The following is a 22,599-nucleotide window of genomic DNA, read 5'->3' as shown; positions in this document are numbered from 1 at the left end:
TATTTGCAGATAGAATATGCAATTATTAAAAATGGTAATATACCATGATGAAGTACAGTTTATCTCAGGAATACAAGTTTGGTTTAACGTTTAAAATTGATCAAAATAATTTACCAAATTAACAGAATAAAGGAGAAAAGCCAATAATCTCAACAGATGCACATAAAAACATTCAAAGCAATCAGTCCATTTATAATTGCATCCCAAAACATGAAGTGCCTATTATTTTTTTTTTAAAGATTTTTTTTTTAATTTACTTATTTGACAGAGAGAGATCACAAGTAGGCAGAGAGGCAGGCAGAGAGAGAGAGAGGAGGAAGCAGGCTCTCCGCGGAGCAGACAGCCCGATGCGGGGCTCGATCCCAGGATCCTGGGATCATGACCAGAGCCGAAGGCAGAGGCTTTAACCCACTGAGCCACCCAGGTGCCCCTGAAGTGCCTATTATTAAACTTGGCAAAATATGTACTAGATTTATATAGTGAAAACTAACACATTAATGGCAGAAATTAAAGACCTGAAGAGATAAGGAGTCTATAAATAGGACAACTTGACATTCTAAAGACCTCAATTCTCCCCAATTTGACCTATTCATTCAATACAATTGCAATCAAAACCTGAGTTTGCTTTGTTGTAGAAATTGACATGGTGGTTATAAAACATATATGGAAATATAGAAATTCCAGAACCACCAAAACAGTTTTGAACAACACAAAGTTAGGAGGCTCACCCAACCTATAAGATTTCAAGACTCATTATAAAACTATAGTAACCAAAACTATGTGCTTTTAGTGTAAGGTAGACAGATACCAATGCAGTAAGAAGCCCAGAAATAGACCACACAAATATACTCAAGTGATTTTTGGACAATAGCACCAAAGTAATTGCATAGCATTTGAAATCTTGCACATTGCTAGGAGGAAATGTAAAATAGTACAACTACTTCAGAAAATAGTTTGGCATTTCCTTATAATGTTAAATACACAACTGCCATCTGAGCCAGAAATTTCATTCTTGGTATTTACCCGAGAAAGAGAAAAACAAATATACATTAAGACTTGTACTCAAATATTCATAGCAGCTTTATTTATATTAGCATAAGAGAAAAAAACGCCCCAAAAACGAAAACAAAAATCAAATGTCTATCAATGGGTGAATAAACAGTGATATATCTGCAAAATGGAGTACTACTCAGCAAGAAAAAGGAATAGACTCCTAAAAACACACAATAACCTGGATGAATCTCAGAAGTAATGAGTTAAGCAAATGAACTATATCAAAGGAGTATATACAGAATAATTCCACTTACATGAAAATTAAAGAAAAGATAAATCTATTGTATGGTGACAGAAAGAAAATCAATGGTTGTCTTGTATTGGTAGGCACTAGTAAATGTGTAATGATAAGAACATTGTAAGATTACATAAATGTTGGAGGAGGAGTCAAGATGGTGGAGAAATAGCAGGCTGAGACGACATCAGGGAACAGGAGATCAGCTAGATAGCTTATCTAACCATTGCGAACACCTACAAATCCAACAGGAAATTGAAAAGAAGAGCAACAATTCTAGAAACAGAAAATCGATCACTTTCTGAAAGGCAGGACCTGCGGAGAAGTGAATCCAAAGTGACGGGAAGATAGACGGCAGGCGGAGGGGCCGGCTCCCTGCAAGCGGCAGAGCAACGGAGCACAAAATCAGGACTTTTAAAAGTCTGCTCCACGGAGGTACATCGCTCCAGAGGCTAAACCGGGGGGAAGCCCACATGGGGTCAGCATAACCCCACGTCCCACAGGGTCACAGAAGGACTGGGGATGCCTGAGTGTCGCAGAGCTCGCAGGTATTAGAGCAGGGAAGCTGGCTACAGCAACAAAGCTGAGGAGTGAGCTCTCAGCTCGGGCTTACCTTGAACTGGTCGCAGGCTGGGTGAGCTTGGAGCGCGGCCGGAGGCCACGGAGACAGAAGCGACTGGGCGCGTTTCTCCAAGTGTGACCCATTGAGCACTTTCCTCCAAGCGCAATCAGAGGCCAGGGAGAGGGGGGCAGTTGGGCGCTTTTCTCTGATGGCGCACTGAGGAGTGAGAACCTGAGCTCTGGCTCCTCCGGGCCTGAGATTGGGAGGCCGCCATCTTCATTCCTGTCCTCTGGAACTCTACAGAAAGCGCTCGGGGAACAAAAGCTCCCAAAAGCAAACCCCAGCGGATTACTCAGCCCGGCCCCTGGTAAGGACAGTGCAATTCCGCCTGGGGCAAAGACACTTGAGAATCACTACAACAGGCCCCTCCCCCAGAAGATCAACAAGAAACCCAGCCAAGACCAACTTCACTCACCCAGGAGAACAGTGAAATTGCAGAGGACGAGAAAGCAAATCTTAACTGGACGAAATGACAAGGCGGAAAAACTCAACACAAAAAAAAGAACAAGAGGCAGTACCAAAGGCTAGGGACCTAATCAATACAGACATTGCTAATATGACAGATCTAGAGTTCAGAATGACGATTCTTAAGGTTCTAGCCGGGCTCGAAAAAGGCATAGATAATATTAGAGAAACCCTCTCCGGAGAGATAAAAGCCCTATTTGGAAAAATAAAAGAACTAAAATCTAACCATGTTGAAATAAAAAAGCTATTAATGATGTGCAATAAAAAATGGAGGCTCTTACTGCTAGGATAAATGAGGCAGAAGAAAGAATTAGTGACATAGAAGACCAAATGACAGAGAATAAAGAAGCTGAGCAAAAGAGAGACAAATACTGGACCACGAGGAGAGAATTCGAGAGATAAGTGAAACCATAAGATGACTCAACATTAGAATAATTGGGATTCCAGAAGAAGAAAAAAGAGAGAGGGGAGCAGAAGGTATATTGGAGAGAATTATTGTAGAGAATTTCCCTAATATGGCAAAGGGAAGAAACATCAAAATCCAGGAGATGCTAAGAATGTCCCTCAAAATCAATAAAAATAAGTCCACACCTCATCACCTGATAGTAAAATTTACAAGTCTTAGTGACAAAGAGAAAATCCTGAAAGCAGCCTGAGAAAAGGCTGTTAACATACAAGGGTAAAAACATTAGATTGGCAGCAGACCTAACCACAGACACCTGGTAGGCCAGAAAGAACTGGCATGATATATTCAGAGCACTAAACAAGAAAAACATGCAGCCAAGAATACTATATCCAGCTAGGCTATCATTGAAAATAGAAGGAGAGATTAAAAGCTTCCAGGACAAACAAAAACTGAAAGAATTTGCAAACACCAAACCAGCTCTACAGAAAATATTGAAAGGGGTCCTCTAAGCAAATAGAGAGCCTAAAAGTAGTAGATCAGAAAGAAACAGAGACAATATACACTAACAGTCACCTTACAGGCAATACAATGGCACTAAATTCATCTCTCTCAATAGTTACCCTGAATATTAAGGGGCTAAATGCCCCAATCAAAAGACACAGGATATCACAATGGATAAAAAACCAAAACCCATCAAGAAGAAACTCATTTTAGACCCAAAGACACCTCCAGATTTAAAGTGAGGGGGTGGAAAACAATTTACCATGCTAATGGACATCAGAAGAAAGCAGGGGTGGCAATCCTTATATCAGATCAATTAGATTTAAACCAAAGACTACAATAAGAGATGAGGAAGGACACTATATCATACTCAAAGGGTCTGCCCAACAAGAAAACCTAACAATTTTAAATATCTATGCCTCTAACATGGGAGCAGCCAACTATAAAAACCAATTAATAACAAAATCAAAGAAATACATCGACAATAATATAATAATAGTAGGGGACCTTAACACTCCCCTCACTGAAATGGACAGATCATCTAAGCAAAAGATCAACAAGTAAATAAAGGCCTTAAATGACACACTGGACCAGATGGACATCACAGATATATAAAGAACATTCCATCCCAAAGCAACAGAATATACATTCTTCTCTAGTGCACAAGGAACATTCTCCAGAATAGATCAGATCCTGGAACATAAATCAGATCTCATCCGGTATCAAAAGATTGTGATCATTCCCTTCATATTTTCAGACCACAGTGCCCTGAAGTTAGAACTCAATCACAAGAGGAAAATTGGAAAGAACCTAAATACATGAAGACTAAACAACATCCTTCTAAAAAATGAATGGGTCAACCAGGAAATTAAAAAAGAATTGAAAGAATTCATGGAAACAAATGATAATGAAAACGCAACAGTTCAAAATCTGTGGGACACAACAAAGGCAGTCCTGAGAGGAAAATATATAGTGGTACAAGCCTTTCTCAAGAAACAAGAAAGGTCTCAAATACACAACCAAACCGTACACTTAAAGGAGCTGGAGAAAGAACAACAAAGAAAGCCTAAACCCAGCAGGAGAAGAGAAAGTATAAAGATCAGAGCAGAAATCAATTAAATAGAAACTAAAAAAACAACAGAACAAATCAACGAAACTAGGAGCTGGTTCTTTGAAAGAATTAATCAGTTTGACAAACCCCTGGCCAGACTTATCAAAAAGAAAAGAGAAAGGACCTAAATAAATAAAATCATGAATGAAAGAGATCACAACCAACATCAAAGAAATACAAACAATTATAAGAACATACTATAAGCAACTCTACGCCAACAAATTCGAGTTTCTGGAAGAAATGGATATATTTCTAGAGACATATAAACTACCACAACTGAACCAGAAAGAAATAGAAAACCTGAACAGACCCATAACCAGTAAGAAGATTGAAACAGTCACCAAAAATCTCCAAACAAACAAAAGTCCAGGGCCAGACTGCTTCCCAAGGGAATTCTACCAAACATTTAAAGAAGAAATAATTCCTATTCCCCTTAAACTGTTCCAAAAAATAGAAATGGAAGAAAAACTTCCAAACTCATTTTATGAGGCCAGCATCACCTTGATCCCAAAACTAGACAAAGATCCCATCAAAAAAGAGGATTACAGACCAATATCCTTGGTGAACACAGATGCGAAAATTCTCACCAAAATACAGGCCAATAGGATCCAACAATACATTAAAAGGATTATTCACCACGACCAAGAGGGATTTATTCCAGGGTCGCAAGGTTGGTTCAATATCCGCAAATCAATCAATGTGATACAATACATTAATAATATAAAGAATAAGAACCATATGATACTCTCAATAGATGCTGAAAAAGCATTTGACAAAGTGCAGCATCCCTTCCTGATTAAAACTCTTCAAAGTGTAGGGATAGAGGGCACATACCTCAATATTATCAAAGCCATCTCTGAAAAACCCACCGCAAATATCATTGTCAATGGAGAAAAACTGAAAGCTTTTCCGTTAAGGTCAGGAACACAACAAGAATGTCCGTTATCACCACTGCTGTTCAACACAGTACCAGAAGTCCTAGCCTCAGCAATCAGACAACAAAAAGAAATTAAAGGCATCCAAATTGGCAAAGAAGAAGTCAAACTATCCCTTTTTGCAGATGATCTGATAGTATATGTGGAAATCCCAAAAGGCTCCACTCCAAAACTGCTAGAACTTGTACAGGATTTCAGTAAAGTGTCAGGATATAAAGCCAATGCACATATAAAGTCAATGCACCAAAATCTTGTCTAACAACAAGACAGAAGAAAGAGAAATTAAGGAGTCAGTCCCATTTACCATTGCACCCAAAACTCTAAGATACCTAAGAATAAACCTAACCAAAGAGACAAAGAAACTATACTCAGAAAACTATAAAGTACTCATGAAAGAAATTGAGGAAGACACAAAGAAATGGAAAAATGTTCCATCCTCATGGATTGGAAGAACAAATATTGTGAAAATGTCTATGCTATCTAAAGAAATCTACCCATTTAGTGCAATCCCTATCAAAATCCCATCCAGTTTTTCAAAGAAATAGAACAAACAATCCTAAAATTTATATGGAACCAGAAAAGACCTCGAATAGCCAAAGGAATATTGAAAAAGAAAGCCAAAGTTGGTGGCATCACAATTCCGGATTTCAAGCTCTATTACAAAGACAGTATGGTACTGGCACAAAAACAGACACATAGATCAATGGAACAGAATAGAAAGCCCAGAAATAGACCCTCAACTCTATGGTCAACTAATCTTCAACAAAGCAGGAAAGAATGTCCAATGGAAAAAAGACAGCCTCTTCAACAAAGGGTGCTGGGAAAATTAGACAGCCACATGCAGAAAAATGAAATTGGACTATTTTCTTATACCACACAGGAAAATAGACTCAAAATGGATGAAGGACCTCAATGTGAGAAAGGAATCCATTAAAATACTTGAGGAGACACAGGCAGCAACCTCTTTGACCTCAGCTGCAGCAACTTCTTCCTAGGAACATTACCAAAGACAACAGAAGCAAGGGCAAAAATTAACTATTAGGATTTCATCAAGATCAAAAGCTTCTGCACAGCAAAGGAAACAGTTAACAAAACCAAAAGACAACTGACAGATGGGAGAAGATATTTGCAAACGACATTTCAGATAAGGGACTAGTATCCAAAATCCATAAAGAGCTTAGCAAACTCAACATCCAAAGAACAAATAATCCAATCAAGAAATGGGCAGAGAACATGAACAGACATTTCTGCAAAGAAGACATCCAGATGGCCAACAGACACATGAACTCCACATAACTCGGCATCAGGGAAATACAAATCAAAACCATACTGAGATACCATCTCACACCAGTCAGAATGGCTAAAATTAACAAGTCAGGAAATAACAGATGCTGGCGAGGATGCAGAGAAAGGGGAACCCTCCTACACTGTTGGTGGGAATGCAAGCTAGTGCAACCACTCTGGAAAACAGTGCGGAGGTTCCTCAAAAAACTGAAAATAGAGCTACCCCTTTACCCAGCAATTGCATTACTGGGTATATCAGCCACAGCAACTTCTTTCAAGATATGTCTCCAAATGCAAAGGAAACAAAAGCAAGAATGAACTTTTGGGACTTCATCAAAATCAAAAGCTTCTGCACAGCTCAGGAAACAGTCAAGAAAACAAAGAGGCAACCCACGGAATGGGAGAATATATTTGCAAATGACAGTACAGACAAAAGGTTGATATCCAGGATCTATAATGAACTCCTCAAACTCAACACACACAAAACAGACAATCATATCAAAAAATAGGCAGAAGATATGGACAGACACTTCTCCAATAAAGACATACAAATGGCTATCAGACACATGAAAAAATGTTCATCATCACTAGCCATCAGGGAGATTCAAATTAAAACTACATTGAGATATCACCTTACACCAGTTAGAATGGCCAAAATTAGCAAGACAGGAAACAACATGTGTTGGAGAGGATGCAGAGAAAGGGGAACCCTCTTACACTGTTGGTGGGAATGCAAGTTGGTGCAGCCTCTTTGGAGAACAGTGTGGAGATGCCTCAATAAATTAAAAATAGAACTTCCCTATGACCCTGTCATTGCACTCCTGGGTATTTACCCCAAAGATACAGATGTAGTGAAAAGAAGGGCCATCTGTACCCCCATGTTTATAGCAGCAATGGCCATGGTCGCCAAACTGTGGAAAGAATCAAGATGCCCTTCAATGGACGAATGGATAAGGAAGATGTGGTCCATATACACTATGGAGTATTATGCCTCCATCAGAAAGGACGAACACCCAACTTTTGTAGCAACATGGACGGGACTGGAAGAGATTATGCTGAGTGAAATAAGTCAAGCAGAGTCAATTATCATATGGTTTCACTTTTTTGTGGAGCATAACAAAAAGCATGGAGGACATGGGGAGTTAGGGAGAAGGGGGTTGAGGTAAATTGGAAGGGGAGGTGAATCATGAGAGACTATGGACTCTGAAAAACAATCCGAGGGGTTTGAAGTGGCGGGGGGGGTGGGAGGTTGGGGGAACCAGGTGGTAGGTATTATAAAGGGCACGCATTGCATGGAGCACTGGGTGTGGTGAAAAAAATAATGATACTGTTATGCTGAAAACAATTAAGTGCAAAAAAAAACTGAAAATAGAGCTACCCTATTAACCCAGCAATTGCACTACCGGGTATATATCCTAAAGATACAAATGTGGTGCTGCGAAGTGGCAAAGGCACCCGAATGTTTATAGCAACAATGTCCACAATAGCCAAACTATGGAAAGAACCTAGATGTCCAGCAACAGATGAATGGATAAAGAAGAGGTGGTATATATACACACTGGAATACTATGCAGCCATCAAAAGAAATGAAATCTTGCCATTTGCAACGACGTGGATGGAACTAGAGGGTATTATGCTTATGAAATAAGTCAATCTGAGAAAGACAACTGTCATATGATCTCCCTGATATGAGAAAGTGGAGATGCAATGTGGGGGGTTTGGGGGGTAGGAAAAGAATAAATGAAACAAGATGGGATTGGGAGGGAGACAAACCATAAAAGACTCCATCTCAAAAAACAGACTGAGTGTTGCTGGGGGGAGGGTGGATGGGAGATGGTGGTGGGGATATGGACATTGGGGAGGGTATGGGCTATGATGAGTGCTGTGAAATGTGTAAACCAGCGATTTACAGACCTGCACCCCTGGGGATAAAAATACATTATATGTTTACTAAAAAAAAAAAAAAGAAAAAAAAATTTAATTAAAAAAAAAAGAAGTAATGAAATACTGGCACATGATACAATATGTGTGAACCATAAAAATATTATGTGAAGTAGCCCCAAATATGCAAAAGACCACATTTTGTATGACTCTGTTTAAATGAAATGTCCAGAAAAGGCAAATCCCTAGAGACGGAAAACACATCTCTGGTTCCTCAGGTTGAGGGTAGGTGCAAGATTTAATGGAATTCAAGCATAATGGGACTTTTGGGAGTGACGGAAATACCTAAAGCTTACTTGTGTTGATGACTGCACAACTCCATACATTTACTAAAATCATTAAATTGTACCCTTAAAATATGAACGTTATTCTCTAAATTACATCCCAATAAAATTGGTTACAAAGTGGAAAAAAAAAAGATTACATAAATGTTGCAGATCTTTACTGTAATGTGGGGGTGGTAAAACAGGTGTATAAATTTGTTCAAATTTATCAAAATGTATAGTAAAAATATGCGCATTTTACTTGCCTATAAATTATACTTCTATAAAGGTGACAAAGGGCCTTTGCAGCCCCCTAAAAGTCATTGCAGTCTCAGAATATAGTTTACCAAATAATAATTATTTTAAAAATATGATGTAAAAGTTAGAAAGAAATGAAATAATGAAGGAAGCATTATGAATCATTAAGACTGCACCATATGAATCGGGAAAAAAAGGCTGTGTGATAAATACTTATCAAAATTTTAAATTGCTTCAAAAATGAAAACAAAAATCTTCCAAGTTTTTAAAATTTTTCTTGAGTTAGCCAAAAGAATTAACATGGAAAGTTAAACAGAGACCCAAGAATAATTTAAAGCAATACTATAAAGTAGATCTTATTTTATTAGACAAATATACTTAATTAAGTACAGAATCACTTAACTCAGAGATTAGAGCAAATCACCATGGCTCATTTGGATGAAATCAGTAATTTTAAAGAAAGACAGGTATTCAAGCAAACCAAAAAATTTTTTTTCTTTTCATTGCTTAGCTTTTATGAGATCTCATCTTACCTTACAAGAGAATCACTTCGTTTATCAGCTCTAACAAGAAGAACAACTTTCCACCTGTGGAAGGCTCCAGGGGCACCAGTGCGTTTCAGTTCTTCACGCCATCTTTTAGGTGCAGATTGCATTTGAGGAGAATAATGGGAGTCCTTTTCAATTTTGTAGCCCCATTCGTAAGTTGTTTCATCAAGCCATCTGCCACTTTTGGCACTATGAATTATGTAGTCCTTAGTTAGTACCCACTTTCCTAGAAAGTAAATCAACTGTCAGTCACAGAAGAATTTTGGTTCTAATGAATGCTCAACAATAAAGACCAAATATCAAGTAAAGTTTGACCTTCATCATCATGAGATTCTTAGGCTACAATGCTAATATTATCTTGGGATTATGTTTTTCCCCCCAAATTTCTGGTAGAGGTCTATGATGTCACTGAACATTGTATGTAACCTTTCCCATAATGATTCTAAATCTAAATGTTCCTAAATACAAATTTAAGACTTACTAAAATAAATGTGGTATTACTAAAGCTATGTCTACTATTATTATAGTTTTGGCTGAGATTTATATATTATTCTTCTTATGCTAACAACTGTAATTATGTTTATGCAATGTTATACTTTGTAAAACAAATTTATTGAGCTAGGGAATTTTTCAGAATATCTAATAACATTTGTAGTTCCTTTATCTGGGAATCGCTAATTTTTCTAAAGCAGGGACAATATATGTTTTCCTTTGTGGAGATAATAATAAATCTAAGTATCTTTCTGGCATATTACTCTAAAAAATAACAAATTTACTGCATTATACATATACACATATTTTTGGACAAACAGTGAACTAATGATATGCTAGCTCAATCACAGTAGAAGAAATTATAAAAGAAACATCAAGGGTGACAGAGAGGGCAAGACACTAAGTTCTAATCTGGGTTTATGGAATTTAAAAATCTTAGAAAAACACAATAGGGTGATCACTGCTTCATAGCATGTATGGGAAGGGATACAGTAGAAGGAGAACAAAAACAGGTTCTTTTCAATGACAGATCAAAGAAAACACATTTGCTGAGAACAGCTGAGATATTGACAAAAGCATTTTTTTTTTGAGGGGGGGCATTGTTGTTTTTCTGATATAAAATACTTACATTAAATCTTTGGTTGAGTAAGTATTCCTGCCTCTTTGGCACGTTTTCATGTGTTACAAAGTTTTACTTAGAAAACTTAGACAAAAAATCCATAACAAATATTTTCAGAAATATATTCAGATAAAACCACATTTATGTTTGATATAGTAATAATACTATCTATCTTCAGGAGATTAAGGTACTTCTTTTTTAACATGAAGGCTTTTTTTTTTTTCCAAAGGAGAAAGGTAGTTAATTTACCTGCTGCACAAGCTGCTAAAAACTTTTCACTCTTACACAGGCGTTCAGCTATAAGATGTGTACAATTTTTGTACTTCTAGAAGGAAAAATGCAAATGAAAAAAATGTTACTAAGGTAAGATTTCCTTTACAGCACATTTACCTTATTCTTATATCAAGAGGGTATTTTATCATTCTTGGACCAGTATTATTTTTCAAGTCTATCTTGAATATTTTATAAGTTTTTGTACTCACCTCACTCTTAATAAAAGTGCAATCTAGTTTTAAAAGCAATTTGCCTAGAGCTTCCTTTTCTTCCATCTTAAATCCTGTCATTTGGATGATATGCTTTGGAGCACCATCTTCCATCTAACATAAATACACATAAATAAGATAACACATGTTAAAGGTAATATTCACAGGATTGACATTTTTTCTTAACAATGAGTATTAAAAGTTAAAAAAAAACATTTAATGAATTAAACATATAAGGCTTTATTGTAAATACCAATGTTAAGACTGCCTATATGCAACAGAAATTGGTTTATCAGGTTATCTTCCCAGAGTGCCTGGGTGGCTCAGTCAGTTAAGCGGCCAACTCTATTTCAGCTCAGGTCATGATCTCTTAGAGTCCTGGGATTGAGCCCTGAGTTGGGCTCCCCACTCAGCGGTGACCCTCCTTGAGGATTTTCTCTCTCCCTCTGCCCTATAACTCACATGCTCTCTTTCTCTCTCAGAAATTAATAAAACTTAAAAAAAAAATAAATAAAGTTATCTTCCCAAAATGTGACTGTAGAGAGATTTTTTTGGTGGTTTGAAAATTGAATGTTTGCATTCCTGTTACTTGACACTAAAACGCACTGATGAAACAATTCTTCAGAAAGGATTATTTACAGAAATATTAGCATAGTGATACTAAATTCATTTTAAAAGGACATTTTTGCTAAGAGCCTCTGAAACAAGTACACTGTGGACAATGAAACCTAATCAAATTTTATAACAATTTTTAAAATATTTCTGGACAAATATTGAAGAGTACCTAAAAGTCATTACAGAAGTTGATAGAACTCCTATTCCCAAAGCATTTACACCAAATAACTTAGGATACGAGGCACACTTAATGAATCTGTTTTCTACTCCCAATCTACATTTCTTAACTCTGTTATACGTTAATTTTATCACCTATAAAGTAGACTGAAAAAAAATCAGTTTTCAAATTTATGTAAATAGAGACCTTAATCCACATACAAATGTACTTCATAAAGCACTTATATTTGAAGTGGCACATTTATTAAGCAAGAAAGACAACACCTCACAGTATTTTTTTTTAACTTTTTTTTTTTTTTAAGATTTTATTTATTTGTCAGAGAGAGAGAGAGGGAGAGAGCGAGCACAGGCAGACGGAATGGCAGCAGAGGCAGAGGGAGAAGCAGGCTCCCTGCTGAGCAAGGAGCCCGATGTGGGACTCGATCCCAGGACGCTGGGATCATGACCTGAGCCGAAGGCAGCTGCTTAACCAACTGAGCCACCCAGGCGTCCCCACCTCACAGTATTTTTAATGAGAATACAGAGTTTGGTTGGTCACATGACATTAGAACTTCAGAACTGATAGCATTTTAAAGAAAATCTAGTTTCTTTTTATAGATGAGGAAAACAGGGATTTCAGAAATTGGTAATTTTCCATTCTCTAACAATTTTGTCATTACAGCTGTAGAACAATGTTTAATTAATGCTAAAGAGCAAAAGCAGTTGACCTCTTTAAAGGCAATTAAAATGAAACTAAAAAAACCATACCTGTTTGAGCTCAGGAATTTTAACAGACAATTGATGACAAGTGTTAACATAGAACCAGACAAGTTTATAAAGAGTTCTTTACAGAAATTCTATTGTCAAAGACCAAATATATAGAGATAGATACAAAAAACACATGAAGTACATACATTATATATGTTTATGTAAAAACTAAGATTCATTTTTGAGTAAATTCTCAATGAAAGTTTCACTCTGAACAGTTTAAAGCATTACTCAGGGTTAAGATGAACTTTATTTCCTTTCCTTAAGGCTTCTACGAAGAGTAACATCAGCTAACAGTACATCTGCTTTCTCTACCCTTGATCACTCCTTGATTTGGGAGAAGTTACCTGAGAAAACTAAATGGATATGCTTTGATAGATAGAGCTGGATACATGCAAAGACAGCTCATAGTAATGCTTTCTGACATGTCCTAAGAAGAATAGTAGTCCTGCAGGCTCTTGGGTAAATGAATTCAGAGATTATGTATTAAGAAGCACACTGGAGTTGCATAAAGCTACCTTGTCCAAACCAATTTTTTTCAATAAAAGAGCTGTTATTCTGACCCAAAATATCAGACTTTCTTATTCCTCTATTGGCTCCAAAAGAGGGAAAGGGATATAATGCATTAACCCTCTAAAATCCTAAAATTTGAAGACACAGAACATAAACAGTCTTTAAGGACAAGGCTCTTCAATGAAACATCTTTTTTTTTTTTTTTTTTTTTTTTTTTTAAAGTTAAAAGGTTCTGGGGCATCTGGGTGGCTCAGTTGTTTTATCAGACAACTCCTCATTTTGGCCCAGGTCATGATCTCAAGGTCCTGGAACTGAACCCTGAGTTGGGAATCCACACCCAACAGGGAGTCTACTTGAGGATTCTCTCTTCCTCTCCTTCTGCCCTTTCCCCTGTTGGCACAGTGCATTCTCCCTCTCTCTCTCTAAATAAATAAATAAATCTTAAAAAAAAAAAAAAAAAGTCAAAAGATTCTGGTACAAAATTATAAAACGTACATAACAGAGCTTGGTTGGCATCTTATGAAAAATCACTCATGTAAAATTCTATCATCAGTACATAAAACGTTGAGTGGCTTCTTGCAAAAGGAGTTCTTTCCTGTATTAATCATCGAATTTTTTAAACTTTATGGGATACATGACATATATCCTGAATGATAATATCCATTAATATAGACTGGTAATATATAAAAACTTTACAAAGAATATGCTGTTATTTGAAATAAGGATTTAGTCTGATGCAGAGCACATATTAACACATATACAATAAAGCCACAAGTAGATTAGAAGTCATAAGGCCATAACGAGGGAGAAATGTTGCTTGTATTAATTCTAGGGGTATAAATAAATGCTTTAAGCAAATTTCCTTTAGAAAACGGCAGGTCATCCTTGAAAAGCCAAAGCAAAGCTGGAGGAGTCATAATTTTGGACTTCAAGTTATATTATATAGGTGTAGTGATCAAAACATTACAGTACTGGCACAAAAACAGATACATAGGTCAGTGGAAAAGAAGAGAAAACCCAGAAATGAGCCTACAACTATACAGTCACATCATCTTCCACACAGCAGGAAAGAATGTCCAATGGGAATAAGACTGTCTCTTCAACAAATAGTGTTGGGAAAACTGGACAGTAAGAGGCAAAAGAATGAAACTGGAATACAAAAATATTCAAAATGATTAAAGACCTAAATGTGAGACCTGAAACCATAAAAATCCTAGAGAACACAGGCTATAACCTCTTTCTAGACAGGTCTCCTGAAGCAAGACAAACAAAAGCAAAAATAAACTATTGGAATGTCATCAAAATAAAAGCTTCTGCACAGCTAAGGAAACAATCAACAAAACTAAAAGGCAACCTAGGAATCGGAGAAGACATTTGCAAATGACAAAGAGGTTAAAGGGTTAGTATCCAAAATATATAAAGAACTTATCAAAATAGTCTCCCAAATAATCCACTTTTAAAATGGGCAGAAGACATGAATAGACATTTTTTCCAAAGAAGACATCCAGATGGCCAAGAGACACATGAAAAGATCATCAACATAACTGATCATCAGGGGAATACAAATCAAAACTATAAGGAGATATCACCTCACCCCTGTCAGAATTGCTAAAATAAAAAACACAGGAAACAACAGGTGTTGGCAAGGATGTGGAGAAAGGGGAAACTCTGCTCTCTTGGTGGGAATGGAAATGGGTGAAACCACTGTGGAAAACAGTATGGAGGTTTCTCAAGAACTAAAAAATAGTACTACCCTATGATCCAGGAATCACATTATTAGATATTAACCTAAAGAATTAAATTAAAAAAAAAAAAAAAAAGAATTCAAAGGGATTCATGCACCCTGATGTTTACAGCAGCACTGTCTACAACAGCCAAATTTTGGAAACAGCCTAGGTATTCATCAACTGATAAGTGAATGTGGTATATATACAAAAAATATATAGAAATATAGAAATACACACACACATACACACCGAATGGGATATTACTTGGCCATCAGAAAGAATGAAATCTTGCCATTGGCAATGAGATGAATGGAGCTAAAGAGCATTATACTGAGTGAAAGAAGTCAGTCAGAAAAAGACAAATACCATATGATTTCACTCATATGTGGAATTAAAGAAACAAAATAAATAAGCCAAGGGGTGAGGGAGAAGAAAAGAGTGAGGCAAACCAAGAAAAAGACTCTCAACTATACAGAACTGTCGGTTACTACAGGGAAAGGATCTGGAAATGGGTTAAATAGGTGATGGGGATTAAGGAGTGCACTTGAAGAGCACCAGGTGATGTATGGAAGTACTCAATCACTATACTGTACACCTGAAACCAATACTACCCTGTAAGTTAGCTGTAATTTAAATAAACATTTGAGAAAATAAAGAATTAAAAAATAAAGAAAATGGTAGGTCTTTCAAGAAATAAAAGATAAGTGAAATTCAACATATCTGTGAATATCTTGGTATTCTAATGGAAAGGCAATCTAATTGTTTTTATAGTTCTTGAAAGCCACTTCTATCAGAGGAACACAAGTGTTTTAACCATATATATATTACTTACCACATTTATTGTACTAAATGTATTCTGGGATATGGGGATCAAGGGCTAATTTTTAGAACTCTTCTAGCACAAGAAAGTAAGTAAAAACACTGCAATTTAATTCTATCATTGGTATTTCTAGGGCAATTCTAACTTTTTTAGAACTTGTAGGGGGTGTTCCTTCAGGCATTCATCAGAATATACTATCTAGCACAACAAAAGGAAAACAAAAACGAAAGCATTCACTTAAAGTTAAAGGTTTTATCTTTATTGTCAAAAAGTGAGAAATTATATACTAGAGTCTTAGTTACAAGAAAATGCTTCTGTAGTATTTTTTTAAATGTTGTAGTAATTAAAAAAATATTTAGTTACTTACCTCGAACCATATAATACAAACAACTAAGGATATAATGACTGAACAGAGCTGGCATTTATGCAGAGAAAGCAACTGTTTCTGTGGTGTGGACTTTCCCAAAATATCTCCCACATGGGCCTATCCCTGATGCCTGAAATTCCTCTGCAGTTGGTGCTAGTTAGAAATGCAAATAAACCTATAGCACTTATCATAATTAAGAACACTTTATTATGTACTAGCTTTTTAGGTCCTATGAATTCTTTACAATATGACACAGAGCTGGAACGTATTTGAATATGACACTCAGAGTATGTTGAAAAGAGAAGTCAGGGAAAAGTAGAGGCAGGAATAGAGATGAATGCAAAAGTCTGGTTCAGGAGGGAGGATAAAAGAACAGGGTCAAACAGCTGACTGCAAGAAGAAACTGCTGCAATAAACAGGCGCAGGGATGCTTAACAAGGTTTGTGGTAGGAAATGCTACTCTGTATTACAAGTGATTTTATGATCAGCCATAGGGCTTCACAGGACTTTGAAAACATAATGCACCCTATAAGTTGTATGCTGATAACTAAGATAAATAAAGGATTTATTGAAAAAATTATTCATTTGCACTTAAGAACTAAAAATATCCGTAAAAGTAACTTTTACTGTCAATTGCAATTAATCCATGATTATAGAAATTTTTAAAAATACTACTAAGTATATAGAAAGATTAAAATCACCTGTAATCCCCATGCCCATTAATACCACTGTTAACATCTGGGGGCAGGGGGAGGGGTATGACCTAAACATTTTATGTATGTGTGTGAAAAAACATATCACAAAATTGACGTTATTATATAGTTCTGTATCTTAATTTTATTTAAAATTACACTGTGATCATTTTTCCATTCCAGTGAATATTCTTCATTTTTTCAAGGTCACTAGGTTGAAAACTAATGGTTTCTAATGTTATGCTAGTGAACTATTTTGATTTTAAGCCTACTCCTACTTTGATTTTAAATCTAAAGAAAATCACCTTTAATAATTCCCTTTTATCAAAAAGATGTATCAACCCTTAAATACAATCAATATTGCTGCTTTGAATTCAAGGATTTTAAGATTTTCATGGTTTCTCTTATCTAAAGCATTTAAATGGGAAAGTAAATTAGTGAAAGGGTCAAAGTGTTGGATCACTGTTTTACCCAATATTGCAAAAGGTAGATACAAATCACCATATTCATATCGAGTAAACTGGGGGCTCTGAATGCTGAAACAGCAGGTGGAGTTTAGGAATTCCGTACCCTCCTGGCCTAGGAGCCAAATTAGGCCTTTGACTTAATTTCATTCAGCTGGACTTTGGAATTTTTTTCTTAAAGATGTAGTGTCCGTTTCCTGCCTCATCCTTGAAAAACACGGAATATGTGTGTATGCGTCTCCCTCTGTGTGTGTGTGTGTGTGTGTAGTTATTTGATTGAGGTCTCCAGTGGAGAGACCTGCGGGATGCTCTTACTTCAGTGGCATTATTTGTTTGGGGAAGGAGCAGTCATGCTCAGTCTCTTTGAGCAGAGGAAGGAAATGGAGCAGTTGCAGCCAAGTGACTTGTGGTAAGGAAAAAATGACACAGGCTAAGACACTTATGGAAGCGTTCAATCTATGCAGGAACATACAATGAACAGGCTGAACTCGAGATGCTACTTTTATGGACAAAGGGTCCCTTAAAAGAATGGCTGGCTAGACAGTCTATGTTGGTTAGCCAAAGGGGATGAAAGTCAAATCTGCTTTAAGTTTGTATTAGGAACTCTGTATTACTTAACTACTTCGTAGGAGCATAAGAATGTAAGGTTGAAAAAGCAGGATTTCACTTCTATTGAGGACCCACTATAGTCTAGGCATACATGTTAGTTTGCTTCCTTAGAGACAATTTAAGTGCTGTTTACCCTTCTTATACAGATGAGGATACTGGGGAATCTTAGCTATTAAGAAACTAGCTCAAGGAAACATAGCTAGCAAAATAGTGAAATCAAGGTTCAGTGCAAAGACCTGTTTCTGCAAAAGTTACATGCCTTTTCTATGATATCACTTTGTCTTAAATTTCAGAATTTAGTCTAATATTTTTAACCATATTATAATTTTACTAAGTAATCTATTTTTAGCTAGTGCAAGAGAAAAATAAACTGCGGGTAAAGGGATCTACTATGAGGGTGAGGAGATATTTAGAAAAGCAGTATTACTGAAAATATCTAAACATCATTATAAAATTAACTAATGTCTAAAATTTCAAAGTATTTCTAAGATTTATCTTAAGACTGCCATTTCTTATGAAAAAAAGGAAATTTTCATTGTTTTCCCCTCAAAATGCATCTTGTATGAATTACTCATTAGACTAATTCATATGGACTTCATCAAGAGTAACAAAACAGCCTACATCAAAGTAATTTCAATATAAAGAAAGTAAAAACCAAGTTAACTTAAAACTTTCAGTGATAGGGGCGCCTGGGTGGCTCAGTGGATTAAAGCCTCTGCCTTCGGCTCAGGTCATGATCCTGGGATCCCGGGGTCCCCACATGGGGCTCTCTGCTCAGCAGGGAGCCTGCTTCCTCCTCTCTCTCTCTCTGCCTGCCTCTCTGCCTACTTGTGATCTCTCTCTGTCAAATAAATAAATAAATAGTCTTAAAAAAAAAAAAAGCAGTAACATGTCCTCAGATTAAAAATAGTACATACTACATTGTGCAGCATACCTTCTCCATTAACATGTTTTTGGAGAGTAAGAGTCACGTAATATTCCATTATAGTTATATTATTGAGAAACAGGGTTCTTCACTTTCTTTAGATTTTATTATTCAGTCTATGAACATTATCTATAAACAATTATTGTTTAAACACTGAAAAGACTATCTTAGAATAATTAATCAGAAAAACTGCCTAGTTAATAATGCTGTACTATTGGTTTCCAAAAAAAATTGTTTTCAGTGTTCACTAAGACTGTGCATACTGTTATGAAATCTATGTTATCTAATTTTGTTTATGAATTTTGTTTATGAAAAGTAACCACCTTTAACCACAGTTTCAATGGCTGTTTCACATGATTTATGCTTTCTACTCTAAGGAAGCAAGAAAATATTAAATCATACAACTGAACCCAAGTCAGTAAGGTGGAAAAAAATAGGGATTTAGAAAATGTAAATCAGATCTAAAGAGGGCTCATTTGTATTATCTAAGGCTATCTCCACAACTTATACATTCAAGTATTTAAAACATCCTGGCTCATTTAAATTAAGAATTCTCTTTAAGTTAAAAATAATCAAATTAATTCCCTTATAAAAATCCACCCCAACACTCAACTTATGTACCAAACACCTGCAATGTTCCCTAAAACGGGAAAATCTTGCATATCAATAGATACTTCTAGGAACTGAGGCATAACATAGCGACATAAACCAAAAAGTTCTAAAGGCATTCTGTCATAAGATACGCATGCTGTAAATTGTTTAAATTTTCACTCTTAAGGTCTCAGCGAAAAAAAAAAACTGGGGAGTAGGGATAGGATAGTCACTCGTCTAAAAAAAGAGTTTGTCGCTTCCAAAACCAAGCTCCATCTCATTTCTGGGTCAAATCCTGATGGGAGTATCCGTGACAAATCAATTTTTTTTTTTTCAATACTTAATCAGAGGCTTTGGAAACGGAAGAAATCTCAGGATAATCAGTCTTGTTCCCTGCCTTCAGGCAGCTGGTACATTATAAGCCCCAGGAGCATACACCCTTCTTTAAGGAAAAGAGTGTGTTTATGTTAAAAGGCATACAGTAGCCGCAGAGATATAACCATTACCACTTGGGTATGTTTAAAACAACAACAAAAAAAAATCTGCTAGGGAGAAAAGAATAACACTATATTCCCCGTCACTGGTAGGTGGGCCTGGGGGATCCCAGCCACCTGCACTGACGCTAAATTATGTAAAGCAGCCAAGAGACTCCGCGAGAGACGTCCCACTCGGTTCTATGGAAACGGGAGACGCGGGTGGCCTAGCGTCTTCCTGGCAGGAGATCGACCTGCGGAGCTGCGCAAACAGGAGGCGGGGGAAGCCGCTCAAGCCCGCACTGCAGAGACGCTCGGCGGCGGTCCCAGCCGCGGCGAGGGCGGGGCGGGGCGGGGTCTGCGACCGCAGCCCACCAACGCGGGCGCAGAGCTCAGCTAGTCCGGGCCAGTGGGAACGAACGGTGGCTGAGAAGGCAGGAGAAGCGGGCACCGCCGGCGCTCAACCCCAACCCTTTCCCAATCTCAAAACCGGGAGCCGCAGAAACTTTGGGGGCATGGAGGAAACAACCCCAGAGAGTCAGGGTACACTGTTGTCTACCAAGCTGAGGCCCTTTACCTTCCCTGCTGGAGAGTCTGGGATGCTTCCCTCGGGTGGCGGTGGTGACTGGGGAGACGACTGCCGCTGCAGCACTCGCAGCCTCACTAATCCGGGCTCTGGGAAATAATTTCCCGCCGCGCGCTAGGCGGCCCCGGAAGCTATTGGACCATTTCCGGGTGGTTGTCAGTGACGCTCTCGAGCCGTCGTCAGGGTGGTCTGAGCGGGTGCCTGGTTGGATTCTGGCGGGCGGGCCAGGCTCCTGCAGATCTGCGCCAGACTTGGAAGACTGGTAAGTGATTTTTCTACAGTTGCCTCTTGGGCCTGATATTTCCGGCCGGTCGGGGCGCCGTGTAGCATCTTGGCCGGACCAAGAAGTGAGCGGGAGAGGGTTGAACCGGGAGGAGTCTGCATCAAGCCCTATGGCTCTTGACCCTCTGCTGCTGGAAAAGGCCCTGGGATTCCGGCTTACCGCCTTCTGCACTAGCATTGTCCGTCTCCAACTTGGAACTCGACGTCCGATCCCCAAGTGAGGCGAAGACCACGTATACCGCGACTTGTAGTACCGAGTCTTTTTCCAGTGTTCGAGGAGTGTCATGACTCTCCCATCGGCAGGGTTCAGTCATTCTTGATTCCCGAGAGCTACTTTACCATCCTTCTCCTGAGTACTGTTTCCATGGACCTGGGTCGCACCTTTTACAAACATTTCGGACGTGGGATGAGGGAGTCGTTCATGTTTAGAATTAAACGTTCCCGCCGCTCTTTGAATTGGGTAAGAAGGGGCTTTGTTTTCCTCACTACCTGAGCTAATGGGCTTTACGTACACGTTTTAGCTTTTGGAAACCTGTGGTCAAGAAGTAGATGTGCTTTCAGGGACGACTGGGTGGCTCAGTTGGTTAAGCAGCTGCCTTCGGCTCAGGTCATGATCCCAAGACACTGGGATCGAGTCCCACATCGGGCTCCTTGCTCGGTGGGGAGCCTGCTTCTCCCCCCTGCCTCTGCCTGCCATTCTGTCTGCCTGTGCTCGCTCTCCCCCCGCCCCCGATAAATAAATAAAATCTTAAAAAAAAAAAGAAGTAGGTGTACTTTCAGAACGAGTGCTCGTGCTCTGCTCCAGGTTTCCTAGCTAATGAAGGATTCAGGAGAATTTGGGAGGAAGGCCTTAGGTAACCACAATACTTTTATGGAGAATATTGGTTTGGATGGAGGAATAATGTGAGAAAATGTGTTCTTTCAAACGAAGATTTAAGCGATGTAGGAAACCGTGGCTATTTCTCTTATGTAATGCAGTTTCTTCAGGTGGTGTTCCCACTCCACCTTGTATTTAAATCATCACTGTCCCCTTCAAAGGCAACTCATTTCCATCCCCAAAAAGCCAGTTCCAGACGAGTTCTCGAAATTACTGTACCATGAAGAAAATTGGAGTGTGTTCAGTTTAAAGCCCCTGAGGCATTAGTCCAGTTCCTTGTTACCTTTTGAGTAATGCAAGCATATTGAGGACAGCACATTGATACTCTAATCTTGTTGGATAATAGTTCAGCCACTTTTATAATCTCCTTTGGTCCCAATTTTGCCATGTTCATTTAATCTTGTGTTATTTCTCTCATTGAAAGGATTAGAAATAATTTAAGGGAGACAGGGTTTTTGTGTGTGTGTGTGTGTGTATGTGTGTGTTTTGTTTGTTTTTTTATTCTTGCTCTTGATTCTTGGTCTTTCAAATTAACACAGCCAACAACTAATACCACAAATATAGCTGCAGTTTTCCAGACACTTTACATTCCTTAAAGTTACTACTGTCCTATAAGAAAAATCACGTTACCCCTATTTTCCAAACATTTTGTACTGAGACTCAAAGACAGCACTGAGACTGAAAGATATTTTAACAAATTATATAACTGCCACCACTGAGATTTGAACACAGTCGGCCGGACTCCAAACTTTGGCTCTTTTTACTGTTCTTTATACTCATAAATATCCCTAACATGAATCATTCTTTTCACACAGGTGAAACTGGATAGGTAATATGTCACATTCAAAAGTCAAATGTATAGCAAAACTTGAGTTAGTAATTTTAGGGATGTGTTAATGAGTTAAGGAATTCCTTAAGT

The 22,599-nt window shown here is 37.8% G+C and overlaps 2 protein-coding genes across 6 annotated transcripts in view; one reads left to right on the top strand and one right to left on the bottom strand.

Moving 5' to 3' along the window:
• Positions 1-20,635, bottom strand: part of SLF1 (SMC5-SMC6 complex localization factor 1) — an 87,259-nt gene extending 66,624 nt beyond the window's left edge. Inside the window, exons 1-4 of one of the 2 annotated variants that reach the window (XM_059175471.1) lie at positions 20,513-20,635; positions 11,216-11,329; positions 10,983-11,058; positions 9,608-9,848 (exon numbers count right to left, since the gene is read on the bottom strand). In XM_059175471.1, the coding sequence (XP_059031454.1) occupies positions 9,608-9,848; positions 10,983-11,058; positions 11,216-11,329 (431 nt within the window). In that variant the 5' untranslated portion in view covers positions 20,513-20,635. Of the gene's footprint in view, positions 1-1,901; positions 2,232-9,607; positions 9,849-10,982; positions 11,059-11,215; positions 11,330-20,512 lie in introns of those variants that run through there. The other variant, XM_059175472.1, reaches the window with a different exon arrangement.
• A 21-nt stretch (positions 20,636-20,656) lies between these two features.
• KIAA0825 (KIAA0825 ortholog) overlaps positions 20,657-22,599 on the top strand; it is a 410,058-nt gene continuing 408,115 nt past the window's right edge. For all 4 annotated transcript variants that reach the window (XM_059175470.1, XM_059175467.1, XM_059175469.1 and 1 more), the window contains exon 1: positions 20,657-20,783. The gene's annotated coding sequence lies outside the window, so the exon portion shown is untranslated. The remainder of the gene's footprint in view (positions 20,784-22,599) is intronic.

This window comes from Mustela lutreola, chromosome 5 (assembly GCF_030435805.1).
Source record: "Mustela lutreola isolate mMusLut2 chromosome 5, mMusLut2.pri, whole genome shotgun sequence".
Lineage (NCBI taxonomy): Eukaryota > Metazoa > Chordata > Mammalia > Carnivora > Mustelidae > Mustela > Mustela lutreola.
This window is presented reverse-complemented; position numbering and strand designations above follow the sequence as displayed.